This window comes from Heterodontus francisci, chromosome 41 (assembly GCF_036365525.1).
Source record: "Heterodontus francisci isolate sHetFra1 chromosome 41, sHetFra1.hap1, whole genome shotgun sequence".
NCBI classification, from domain to species: domain Eukaryota; kingdom Metazoa; phylum Chordata; class Chondrichthyes; order Heterodontiformes; family Heterodontidae; genus Heterodontus; species Heterodontus francisci.
Genome location: NC_090411.1, coordinates 19,604,195 through 19,617,899, shown reverse-complemented (window position 1 = coordinate 19,617,899; position 13,705 = coordinate 19,604,195). Strand labels below are relative to the sequence as shown.

Here is a 13,705-nt window from a genome sequence, read left to right as displayed (position 1 = left end):
TTCCCAAGCTCCCAGCACCCCCTGCTGCTTATTGCTTTTAGTGCAATAATGGGAATTGCGGGGCCTATTTTGAATGACCAACAAGAGTGATACTGAGGCTCCAGTGTCATCTACAAGAATCAGCACAATTGCCACTTTCAGGGCACCACTAATATAACAGAGATATGTTTTAATTAAACTATCGTGCCTAAATAAGCAGCAAAAAATTTGATGCAAAATATCCAGCTAAATGGCAATTCTCTCTATACTCTCAGTGTCACCTGTGATGCTCACTGCTTACCAGAGGGTGCTGCATGTTCCATCTGCGAGGCCAGCCAGTAAGGAAGAGAAGCAGGAAGCCAGTGTGGCCCCCTCCCATGGGCCGGATCACCCCTGGACATGTGAGTTGCCGCCTTGCTTAGTCCCAGGAGGAGACCCACAGAAGATCCTCTGACTTACCCTCTGGGTCAAAGATCAGCAGTGTAGGAGTGAAGTGCAACCAAAATTGAGGAGCAACCTCTTCAAACAATACAGCAACCTGTAATTTCTCACACTTCATGCACACATGAAACACAGGTTCTACCTGGCAGCAAAAATCAAACACCTTGGAATCTGGAGTATGCTGGATGCTGAGGCTACGCCAAGCTTTGCTATTATTTAGTCTAATCAAATCTGCAGAATGTGGCAGGCCTAATTGAAGGTGGAGTTTTTAAAAAATTATGTTGGGTTGTCTTTTAGTAAATGACTACTTGGGGGTAATGTCAACATTGAACCTCACTCTGCAGTGTTCCTTTAAACAGCTGGTGCAGTCTACCCTTAATTTCAAAGTCACAAAATATCTGATTACTTAACTCTTTAGAGCATTAACTTTCCAGTTTGGAGTGTTATTAATTTTGCTTAATTCAAAGCATTGGATTTGTTTCAGTGCAAAATAAAAACTAAAATGATCAGCCTATAACAGGGTTGCAATAATATAAAAGCAAAATACTGCAGATGCTGGAAATCTGAAACAAAAACAAGAAATGCTGGATTCACTCAGCAGGTCTGGCAGCATCTGTGGAAAGAGAAGCAGAGTTAACGTTTCGGGTCAGTGACCCTTCTTCGGAACTGCAACAGGGTTGCAATGCTCCCTGATTCTGAAGGACTACATCTCCCAGAGGGCTTTACTGCCCGAGCTGTTCGCTACTCAATCAATACTAGCTCCTTCCATTGGTTAAGAAGGATTGTGGCCTCCGCCAGTAAGAGAGCATGTTATAAGGAGGTGGTCCTTCCCAAGATGGCAGAATTGTGTGCAATGTGTTCATGAGTTCAAACATCAAGTTGTACAAGAGATGGGGGAAAAGATTGTGAGTTTCTTTAAAAAGGTGCTCTTAATGAATTAAAAAATAAGAACTTTTATATAGTTCAGGAGGTGAGCTGCAGTGGTTACAAGTCTTGTCCCTCACATTGAATTACTGTTTTATAGTTCATCAAATCAAAGCACATGAGGAGACCTTTCGGTCCGTTGGGTCCGTGCCGGCTCCCTGCAAGAGCAACTCCCCCCGCCTTTTCCATTACCCCACAAATTGTGTTTGTAATGTTTTTCCTGATTTTTTTTGAGCTAGTTTGTTTCCAACTAGTACTTTGGGAGTCAGCAGAGCGACATTGTTGCTATGTGGTCAAAGTGATAGAGAGAGTGGATCTTGAGGATGTTATTGTTGCTAAACGTTTGTGTCTGATGTCTTATCTTGTGAGCAGTGCAATTATGGCTGAATTTTGATGTCCTCGACAAGGCAGTCATCTCATAACAATGTTGTCAGATGCTGCACTGTTTAGTAATCTATTTTCCAGGACTGTTGTTTGCTCTTTTCAATGATTAACAGATGAGACAAGTAATTGCTGCAACAAATGTCTTGTTTACTCAAACCCCTTTAATTTTTACTGCATCTGGGACTTCAATGCCAAATTGTGATATTTGGGCAGAAACACACAGTACACACTAATTCTAGAAATGCATGGGATTTTTTGTGAGATGTTACACTACAACATCTGTTGGTTGACAATTATAGCTTGAATTCTTCAATGTCTGTGTAACATTATTTGAAAAAAAAAAGACTATTTCAAAAGTCACACCATTAAAAAGTTTCAATACAGTTGATTAGTTTGACTTTGGTAAAAGGTTTATTTTATTTTAACAGCAGTTCTCTGCTAGTTTATCAGCTGGTAGTGTGAACCTAAATAGTGAGTGTTAGCAGAATCGGTGCAGAACAGTTGAGGCTGATCCTGTGCTCACCCAGTCTCTACAGATAGCAACTTGCAGTTTCCATCAGTTGGGGGTGTCGGTCTCAATTGTGTTGAAGGTCATGTGGAGATTGAGTAAAAGCAGAGGGGAAAGTCAGCACAGCAGGTCCCAGTTATATAGTGTCTTTATAATGTAAAAATAACTGTTGCGTGGCTACACAAATTGAACAAATGGCGTTGCCAAGCCTGGAAAGGAAGTATTAAGAGCAGTGAACAAACATTTGGTGGAGGAGATGGGTTTGGAGGAGATTTTTCAAGGAGCGAAATGGAGTTCCTTCCTTCCCTCCCTTCTCCCCAATTCCCTGTGGGAAGATGTGGTAATTGACCACCTACACTAGGAATCAAAACATTACAGCACTAACAATAATGATCAAACAAAGATAAAATACTGAGGATGCTGGAAATCTGAAATAAAAACAGAAAATGCTGGAAATACTTAGGCCTGGCAAAATCTTTGGAGAGAGAAACAGTTAATGTTTCAGGTTGATCTATCTTTGGAAAGGATTAAGCAATATTTATTGTTTGGGGGCAATTTTATTCTAACACGTCCATCAGGCAACTGATGGGATTGGGTGGAACGCTGGGTTTACATCTCGTCCAATAATTCTGTCTGCTGACTGGTGAGAGTAAAATCATGATGAATGTAAAACCAGCGTTGCACCCAATCCCATCAGTATCCTGATGGGTTGGTTAGGATAAATTACCCCTTTTATCTCGGACTTTATAAATACCTTCATTCAGTATTGCACTCTTGCAGTGCTTCTCATAGGTGCTCCTTTTGGGTGTCATGGGTCGCACTCTGGCCTCTGATTCACAAAGTTCCGGCTTCAAGTTCCACTCTGGGGCTGGAGTACAAAAATCAAGGCTGATGAAGTGCAATACTGAGGGAGTGCTGCACTGTTGGAGGTGCCGTCTTTCGGATGAGACGTTAAATTGTGGCCCAATCTGTCCCCTCAGGTGGACAGAAAAGATTTTGTGACGTTATTTCGAAGAAGAGCAGGGGAGTTATCCCCAATGTCTGACCAATATTTATCCCTCAATCAACGTGGAGAAAACAAATGATCTGATCTTTATCACATTGCTTTGTGTGACCCTACGGGCAAACTGGTTGCCGTGTTACCTACATTACAAAAGTGAATACATTTCAAAAAGTACTTCATTGGCTGTAAAGTGCTTTGAGACATCTGGTGGTCACGGAAGGCGCTATATAAATGCAAGTCTCTTCTTTTTCGTGAAGTGATCAGTATTTACTTTGTGGTGAAACCATGTTTCAAATTCTGAGTTACCAGGCACAGGCTATGTAGACTCCCAAATGATACAGTGTATTACACATTATATCAGACAACATCTAAACTTGGACATGAGTAACATTGGGCATCTGTTCTGTGCTGAAGTGCTGCAGGATCCCAGAATGATGCAGCACAAATGGAGGCCATTTAGTGCATCGTGCCTGTGCCAGCTCTTTGAAAGAACTATACAATCATTCCCACGCCTCTTTCCCCATAGCCTTGCAGTCTTTTCCCCTTCAAGCATTTATCCAATTTCATTTTGAAAGTTATTATTGAATCTGCTTCCATTGTGTTAAATATAAAAATAGAAATTTATGCTCACTGATGCATTTTGGGGTGATAGCTTGTGTACTAAGTTCCAGGGAGGGATTTACTGTTCATTTGATTTGGGGACAGGAGGGTTGTGATTAAAGCCAATCTGCAGTTTTTTCCTAACTGTGGGAAAGGAGCAAGGGGGCTAAGTGGTTGAGCAGGATCGCTGTGTTAAGAGTGCAATGGATCCCATTACTCTGGTAGTGTAAGCTTGGCTGTCCTTTAGTTTGCTGATGCTGACATAAATGCCCCTCTTTGTCACAGTAGAGCAGAATAAGATGAGTTCCTTGTTTAAAAAGATGAATGTGCTTAGTTTGACTAAGAAATGGTGAACCATGGACCAAACAGTTTGCATTTACATCGGGCCTTTAACGTACTAAGATGTCCCACAGGAGTAGTATCCAACAAAAATGTGACAATGAGCCACATAGAGATATTGGGATAGGCAAAGAGGTAGGTTTTCAGGAGCATCTTGAAGGAGGAGAGTGTGTTAGGCGGAGGTGTTTCGGGAGGGAATTGAGTTTGGGCTGAGGCATCTGAATGACTGGCTATCTTTGGTGGGATAAAGGATGTGCAAGAGGCTAGTGTTGGAGGAGAGCAGAGATGCCGGAGGGTTGTAGGTCTGGAGGAGGTTACAGAGATGGGGAGGGCGAGGCCAAGGGGAGATTTTAAAACAAGGGTGATTAAGCTTGAAGCATTACTGGACTGGGAACCATTGTAGGTCAGTAAGTGCAGGGGTAATGGGTAAATGGGTCTTGGTGCATGTCAGGATGTGTGTTACAGAGCTTTGGGTGAGCTGAAGTTTACAGAGGGTGGAAGGTCGGAGGCTGGCCTGGGGATCATTAGAACAGTTGGGACTGGAAGTAACAAAAGCAGGGATGAGGGTCTCACCACAGATGGGCTGAGGCAGGGGCGGAAACTGAATATTTTTCCCCTTGGATCCATTGTACAATCCCCAGTATATTACAGCTTGGGCAGAGCAAACCTACTGTTCAGCAGTATACCTTGCCACAAGTTCAGAAGAGAGGGCTTGATTATGACCACTGGCCATTATCTTTCGGAAAATTGTGGATAAGTTTGTAATATTGCCTTGCACTATTAGACTTGGGTTGAAGCTGGTCAAATTCAATGGACTTCAGAATCCTTACAGAAGCCAGACGAAGGAGGCTTTCATCCATTTAGGTTATATTCTGACCCTGGTGGTGTTTGATTTTAAATCTGCAGAATGATCCAGAAATGTCCTTTGAGGGTGTTGGAGATGATGACCAGAGCATGTTTGATGGATATGATAGTCTGGAAGAACATGGCAGTAGCAGCGATGAAAATTTCACGACCGAGGAATCAAGTGATGAGGACATGGAAGATGAAGAAGCTGGCCAGCAGCAGGACTTGGAGTCTGGGTCAATATTAGGAGAGATGAATGATGATGAATCATCCACCGATGGAAAACTTGGAATGGGTATATTTTATTTTTGACAGTTGCTATGTTAATGTGCACCCCAGTTTGAAAGCTGGGGACTTGAAGACTTGAATCACTGTATTTGTTTATGCATAAGTCCTAAACCTGTGGTTGTTGAATCAGAATTGTAACTTGTGGTGGATAGGGACCAAACGTGTGAATGCAGGATGAAGTCAGAAGCTAAATCAAGGGAGGTGAAGCTTGCTTACCGGTAAGGATCCAGCGAATACGATCACTAAGTTAGAATGAACAGTACGTTTTGTAGATGGGAGCAGGAAATTACAGAGGGATATCATAGACAGATTAAGTAAGTGGACAAACCTGGCAGATCATAGAATCATACAACATCAGTCCTGCTACCAACCTGTTTCCCCATAGCCCTGCAATTTCTTCTCTTCAAGTATTTGTCCAATTCCATTTTTGAAAGTTACTACTGAATCTACTTTTACTTCCCTTTCAGGTAATGCATTCCAGATCACAGCAACCTGCTGTGGGTGGGGGAAAATCCCCCTAGATATTTTTGCCAATTATTTTAAATCTGTGTTCTCTCTTTACCAACCCTCCTGCCGTTAGAAGCAGTTTATCCCTCTCTACTCTATCGAACCCAATGGAATTCATTATGAGGAAGCGTGAGATCATCCATTTTGGATCCAAGAAAGATAAATCAGACTATTTTCTAAATGGTAAGAGATAAGAAACTGTGGAAGAGCAAAGGGATTTGGCTGTCCAGAAGCAGTCACTAAATGTTATTGCACAGCTTTGAAAAGTAATCAAAGTGGAATGTTGGCCTTTATCTCCTGACAGTTGGAATACAAATGGGAGGAAGTTATGCCTTCAGTTGTACAAAGCCCTCAGTCAGACCTCATATGGATTTCTACATTCAGTTTTGCGCATTGCACCAATTGGTCAATCACCTCAGGAAGGGTTTATTGGCCTTGGAGGGGGTACAGTGCAGATTCACAAGAATGATGAAACTGGGGCTTAAAGGGTTAAATCGAGAACACTGCATAAACTTGGGTTGTGTTCCCTTCAATTTAACTGGTTGGAAGGTGATCTAATTGAGCTGTTTAAAATGATGAAAGGCTATGGTACACAGAGAAGCTTTTTCTCTGGTGGGTGACTCCAGAACAATAGGATGTATCGTTAAGATTAAAGCTAGGCCATTCGAGATGCTGTGTCAATTGTAGGTAAGAATATCAAGGGGTTTGGATCAAATGCGAATAAGTACAATTAAGATACAGAGCAGCCGTGCTCTAATTAAATGGCGGAGCAATGAATGGCCTCCTCCTGTTTCTATGTAAAGAAGTTGGAAATTAATATTTTTCTTTGCTCAGCAAGGTGTTTGATATGTGCAGAACCCATCACCATGTTTAAGTTTCCACATCAAGCTACTGCAAAGTCTACGTTTGACTGTAGGGTTTCTGTTGGCCCCATATGGAGTAGAGCTGTCTTCCCCATAAGGGGACAGAGAGCTTAGACACAGGTTGGCAACCTCAAATAAGGAAGGATGGGCTGGAGTTTAACCAGCTAAAATGAAAAGTCGGCAAGATATAAGAAGGCAATTAATATAAGACAAATAGCATAGAAAGTTATCCCATGGTTGCTTAAGAGGTGTAAATAAAATAGACCTCATTACAGCCTTGGTGCAAACATGGAAAAAAGAGCTGAACTTGAGGTGAGGTGAGAGTGGCAGTCCTTGACATCAAGGCAGCATTTGACTGAGTATAGCATCAAGGAGCACAAACAAAACTGGAATCAGGGGGAAAGCTCTCCGCTGGTTGGAGTTGTAACTAGCACAAAGGAAGATGGTTGCGGTTGTTGAAGGTCAATCATGTCAGCTCTAGGGCATCACAGCAGGTGTTCCTCAGGATAGTGTCCTAGGCCCAGCCATCTTCAGCTGCTTCATCAATAACCTTCCTTCAATCATAAGGTCAGAAGTGGGGATGTTCACTGATGATTGCACAATGTTCACTATTCGTGACTCCTCAGATACTGAAGCAGTCAGAGTAGAAATGTAGCAAGACCTGGACAATATCCAGGCTTGGGCTGATAAGTGGCAAGTATCATTCACACCACACAGGTGCCAGGCAATGACCATCTCCAACAAGAGCAAATCTAACCATCTCCCCTTGACATTCAATGGCATTATGATCATTGAATCCCCCACTAACAACATCTTGGGAGTTACCATTGACCAGAAACTGAACTGGAGTAGCCATATAAATACCGTGGCTACAAGGACAGGTCAGAGGCTAGGAATCCTGTGGTGAGTAACTCACCTCCTGACACCCCAAAACCTGTCCACATCTCCACCTTCTACAAGGCACAGGTCAGGAGTGTGATGGAATACTCTCCTCTTGCCTGGATGGGTGCAGCTTCAACAACACTCAAGAAGTTTGACACCATCCAGGACAAAGCAGCCTGCTTGATTGGCACCCCATCTACAAACATTCACTCCCTCCACCACCGACGCACAGTAGCAGCAGTGTTTACCATCTACCTTCTGGGGTAGGTGGGACCTCTACAAACAGGATGGTCTTCACCTGAACCAGAGGGGTACCAATATCCTGGGGGGGAGATTTGCTAGTGCTCTTCGGGGGGGTTTAAACTAATTCAGCAGGGGAATGGGAGCCAAAATTGTAGTGCCAGTGTACAGGATGTTGAGAGTAGTGAGGTCAGGGATAAGGTTACAAGGACGCAAGAGGGCACTGGCAAGCAAGAACCTGGTTTAAAGTGTGTCTACTTCAACGCCAGGAGCATCCGGAATAAGGTGGGTGAGCTTGCAGCATGGGTTGGTACCTGGGATCTCGATGTAGTGGCCATTTCGGAGACATGGATAGAGCAGGGGCAGGAATGGATGTTGCAGGTTCCGGGATTTAGATGTTTCAGTAAGAACAGAGAAGATGGTAAAAGAGGGGGGGGTGTGGCAGTGTTAATCAAGGAAAGTATTACAGCGACAGAAAGGACATTTGAGGACTCGTCTACTGGGGTAGTATGGGCAGAGGTTAGAAACAGGAGAGGTGAGGTCATCCTGTTGGGAGTCTTTTATAGACCTCCAAATAGTTCCAGAGATGTAGAGGAAAGGATAGCGAAGATGATTCTCGACAGGGGCAAGAGTAACAGGGTAGTTGTTATGGGGGACTTTAACTTTCCAAATATCGATTGGAAATACTATAGTTCGAGTACTTTAGATGGGTCAGTTTTTGTCCAGTGTGTGCAGGAGGGTTTTCTGACACAGTATGTAGACAGGCCAACCAGGGGCGATGCCACATTGGATTTGGTACTGGGTAATGAACCCGGCCAGGTGTTAGATTTAGATGTAGGTGAGCACTTTGGTGATAGTGATCACAATTCGGTTAGGTTTACCTTAGCGATGGGCAGGGACAGGTATATACCGCAGGGCCAAAAATTATAGCTGGGGGAAAGGAAATTATGATGCGATTAGGCAAGATTTAGGATGCGTAGGATGGGGAAGGAAACTGCACGGGATGGGAACAATCGAAATGTGGAGCTTATTCAAGGAGCAGCTACTGCGTGTCCTTGATAAGTATGTACCTGTGAGGCAGGGAGGAAGTTGTCGAGCGAGGGAGCCGTGGTTTACTAAAGAAGTTGAAGCGCTTGTCAAGAGGAAGAAGAAGGCTTATGTTAGGATGAGACGTGAAGGCTCAGTTATGGCGCTTGAGAGTTACAAGCTAGCCAGGAAGGATCTAAAGGGAGAGCTAAGAAGAGCAAGGAGAGGACACGAGAAGTCATTGGCAGATAGGATCAGGGAAAACCCTAAGGCTTTCTATAGGTATATCAGGAATAAAAGAATGACTAGAGTTAGATTAGGGCCAATCAAGGATAGTAGTGGGAAGTTGTGTGTGGAATCGGAGGAGGTAGGGGAAGTGTTAAATGAATATTTTGCGTCAGTATTTACAGTAGAGAAAGAAAATGTTGTCGAGGAGAATACTGAGATTCAGGCTACTAGGCTAGATGGGATTGAGGTTCACAAGGAGGAGGTGTTATCAATTTTGGAAAGTGTGAAAATAGATAAGTCCCCTGGGCCAGATGGGATTTATCCTAGGATTCTCTGGGAAGCTAGGGCGGAGATTGCAGAGCCTTTGTCCTTGATCTTTATGTCGTCATTGTCGACAGGAATAGTGCCGGAAGACTGGAGGATAGCAAATGTTGTCCCCTTGTTCAAGAAGGGGAGTAGAGACAGCCCTGGTAATTATAGACCTGTGAGCCTTACTTCGGTTGTGGGTAAAATGTTGGAAAAGGTTATAAGAGACAGGATTTATAATCATCTTGAAAAGAATAAGTTCATTAGCGATAGTCAGCATGGTTTTGTGAAGGGTAGGTCGTGCCTCACAAACCTTATTGAGTTTTTCGAGAAGGTGACCAAACAGGTGGATGAGGGTAAAGCAGTGGATGTGGTGTATATGGATTTCAGTAAGGCGTTTGATAAGGTTCCCCACGGTAGGCTATTGCAGAAAATACGGAAGTATGGGGTTGAAGGTGATTTAGAGCTTTGGATCAGAGATTGGCTAGCTGAAAGAAGACAGAGGGTGGTGGTTGATGGCAAATGTTCATCCTGGAGTTTAGTTACTAGTGGTGTACTGCAAGGATCTGTTTTGGGGCCACTACTGTTTGTCATTTTTATAAATGACCTGGAAGAGGGTGTAGAAGGGTGGGTTAGTAGATTTGCGGATGACACTAAGGTTGGTGGAGTTGTGGATAGTGCCGAAGGATGTTGTAGGGTACAGAGGGACATAGATAGGCTGCAGAGCTGGGCTGAGAGATGGCAAATGGAGTTTAATGCGGAAAAGTGCGAGGTGATTCACTTTGGAAGGAGTAACAGGAATGCAGAGTACTGGGCTAATGGGAATATTTTTGGTAGTGTAGATGAACAGAGAGATCTTGGTGTCCAGGTGCATAAATCCCTGAAGGTTGCTACCCAGGTTAATAGGGCTGTTAAGAAGGCATATGGTGTGTTAGCTTTTATTAGTAGGGGGATCGAGTTTCGGAGCCACGGGGTCATGCTGCAGCTGTACAAAACTCTGGTGAGACCGCACCTGGAGTATTGCGTGCAGTTCTGGTCACCGCATTATAGGAAGGATGTGGAAGCTATGGAAAGGGTGCAGAGGAGATTTACCAGGATGTTGCCTGGTATGGAGGGAAGGTCTTACGAGGAAAGGCTGAGGGACTTGAGGTTGTTTTCGTTGGAGAGAAGGAGGAGGAGAGGTGACTTAATAGAGACATATAAGATAATCAGAGGGTTGGATAGGGTGGATAGTGAGAGTCTTTTTCCTCGGATGGTGATGGCAAACACGAGGGGACATAGCTTTAAGTTGAGGGGTGATAGATATAGGACAGATGTCAGAGGTAGTTTCTTTACTCAGAGAGTAGTAGGGGCGTGGAACGCTTTGCCTGCAACAGTAGTAGACTCGCCAACTTTAAGGGCATTTAAGTGGTCATTGGATAGACATATGGATGAAAATGGAATAGTGTAGGTCAGATGGTTTCACAGGTCGGCGCAACATCGAGGGCTGAAGGGCCTGTACTGCGCTGTAATGTTCTTAAAAAAAAAACAAGATGCACTGCAGCAACGTACCAAGGCTCCTTAGCACCTTCCAAACCTGTGTCCTCTACTGCCTAGAAGGACAAGGGCAGCAAATGCATGGGAACACCACCATCTGCAAGTTCCCCTCCAAGCACGCACCATCCTGACTTGGAACTATATCACCGTTCCTTCACTGTTGCTGGATCAAAATCCTGGAACTCCCTTCCTAACAGCAGGTGGGTGTGCCTACCCCACATGGACTGCAGCAGTTCAAGAAGACAGCTCAACACTACCTTCTCAAGGGCATTTAGGGATGGGCAATAAATGCTGGCCTAGCTAGCGATGCCCACATCCCAGGAACGAATAAAAAAAAAATGTTGAGTCAAAGGAGAGATTAGCTGGGGTGAAAGAGGTCTGTTTTTAAGGAGGGTCTAGAAGGGGGTGGGGGTGACTAGATGGTTGGTGAGTAATTCCAGAGAGTAGAACCTTTACAGTTGAAGTCATTGACACTAATCATGAGCAGAAGGAGTAGGTGGTGCACAGGAAGTAAGAGTCTGAGTGGCGAATATTGGAGTTGGAGAAATTGTAGGGCTGGCTCTGGAGGAGTTTACAGAAATAGAGAAGGATGAGGCCCCGGAAGCATTTTAACAGACATTTACAGCACAGAAGAATGAAAATTTTAAATGAGTTTTTGTGGAACCCGGAGTCTAGATTCGTAAGATGGGGTTGATGGTCAAGCATGACCTTATCTGGGTTGGGATATGGGCAGAATGTTAGTATGAGCTAAGGTTTATGGAGGGTGGAAGGTTGGCCAGTAGAGCTTTGGAATAATTGAAAGTAGAAGTGACAAAAGTTTCAGTGAGGGCTTCAGCTAAGCTAGAAGTAAAAGTGGATGAAGTTACAGAGATGGACTTTATGATGGAGAGCATTTTGGAAGAGCACGCCTGAGGTTGTGAGCAGTCTGGTTCAGCCTAAGGTACAGGCCAGGGATGGAGATGGAGTCGTTGGTTGGAGCAGGATTTGTGGCAGGGACCAAAGGCATTGCCAGTGTTTATCTGGAGGAAGCCATAGCTCATCCAAGACTGGATGTTAGGCAAGCCATTTGACAGCAAAGAGTTGGTGGTTAAGTAGAGATGGGTGGCATCGGCATTCATCTGAAAGCTGACCCAATGTCTGCAGATGCTGTTGCCAAGGATTAACATCTAGATGAGGAAAAGGACAGGGTTAAGGATAGATCCTTGGGAGACTCTGGAGGTAACTTGCTGGGGTGGTAAGAAAATCCATTGCTAGGTATACATTGGCTACAGCACAAAGATGAGCTGTTGACTGAGCCAGGACATTGGTAGCTGGGTGTTATGGAGCTGAATGGGAAGAATCCTGGTCTCCTAGTGACAGTTCTAGCTCCCCAGATTCTATTAGTCTGGTTGGCCAATCACTAACAAGTGTCCTGAAGTATAGAGTACCTGCCTGGATTGCTGGATTTACCTTAGGTGGTTCTGGTTTCAAGCTGCTTCCATTGTCAGGAGCCACCTTTTTATATGAAAGCTTTCCTATTGATCCCTAGCATAGGGATGGTGACTAGTTAGTCATCAGACAGCTGACAGGATGGATTTGAGCCATATTGGGTGGAGAGCATGTCCTGGGAGTTGCTCATGAGTAGCAGGGTGAGCAAAACTCACTTGAGCCGTATGAGTGTATTGCCACGGTTCCCCTGACCACAGCATGGCACACTCGATATCCAATTGAATGTTGGTTCCACCACTTGGAGGTGCAGAGCTTCAGCAGCAGTTCCTTGCTTCTTCGCCACCTATTCACAACAGGCACCAAACATTGGATATAGGAATGCGTAGCTTCCAACCCTAGTTTCAGTGAGCCCCTTTCAGCATCTGTATAGCTAAACCTTGGGTTTCTCATCTGTTGTATATCTGTCTTCAGTGCATTGCAAGGGCCTATGCAGGGCAGCTTGGAATGTGCTGGCTGCCTAGATGCTCTCAATGTCCAATTCTTCCAACAACTGCAATATTTCAGAAACAGAGGAACTGTTGACAACATGTGCAACCCACATCATCGATGACTGCACAGTGACTATTGATTTGTTGACTCTGAAGTTGACTCCATTAATATTGCATGATTTAAAGTTAATGATTGGGGTTAGTGATTAGGGTGCATGGGTTAGGAGTTAGCATTACGCTTAATGTCATTGGCAATGCGTTATGAATAGCAGAAATTATGTTTGACAATGCTGTTGTCACTTGGCACATACCTTCAGAAATGCCTGCAGTAAACGTTCCAATCTCATGTGCTTTGTGCTGTCCACCGTTGGCCATCAAATTGATTGTGTGGCAGTGAACAACCTTGCTTCACTCCTCTTGAGAGAGAGATTCATTGAAACATTATCCTAATGTGCAGATTGGAGAATATAACTTTGAGGGGAGCCCTGTGTACATTAATTTTCATGAGGCTTTAAGCTTAATGCCTCATGGAGTACGTACCTTGATTAAAATCCAAGAACTGGCCTTGTAGTCCCATAGCTTCCAGTTTTTTCAGAAGGAATTAGACTTAACGCCTTGTGAACATTGATGTATGCAGGGTTCCCCTCAACCTTACAATGTTATCCATATATAGCTATAACATTTCCTGTGCATTCTCTACAAGAGCAAAATTCTGCCTGTCCCCCCCCTCATTGCCTTGCTACCCCCAAAGCGTCTGATACACGTGCCATGACAACCTGGAGCCACTGATATGAACAACATTGTGATATTTTTCAGGATTATTGCCATCGCCCTTGTGTAGACTCGCAACTGCACTTAAACACTGAAGGTATGCTTGCCTCAAATAAAA

At 44.0% G+C, this 13,705-nt stretch overlaps 1 protein-coding gene across 18 annotated transcripts in view; it reads left to right on the top strand.

Moving 5' to 3' along the window:
• Positions 1–1,250: 1,250 nt before the first annotated feature.
• Positions 1,251–13,705, top strand: part of l3mbtl2 (L3MBTL histone methyl-lysine binding protein 2) — a 158,345-nt gene continuing 145,890 nt past the window's right edge. For 17 of the 18 annotated variants that reach the window (XM_068019420.1, XM_068019413.1, XM_068019419.1 and 14 more), the window contains exons 1-2: positions 1,253–1,343; positions 5,085–5,319. In XM_068019420.1, the coding sequence (XP_067875521.1) occupies positions 1,311–1,343; positions 5,085–5,319 (268 nt within the window). In that variant the 5' untranslated portion in view covers positions 1,253–1,310. Of the gene's footprint in view, positions 1,344–5,084; positions 5,320–13,705 lie in introns of all 18 variants that reach the window. The other variant, XM_068019423.1, reaches the window with a different exon arrangement.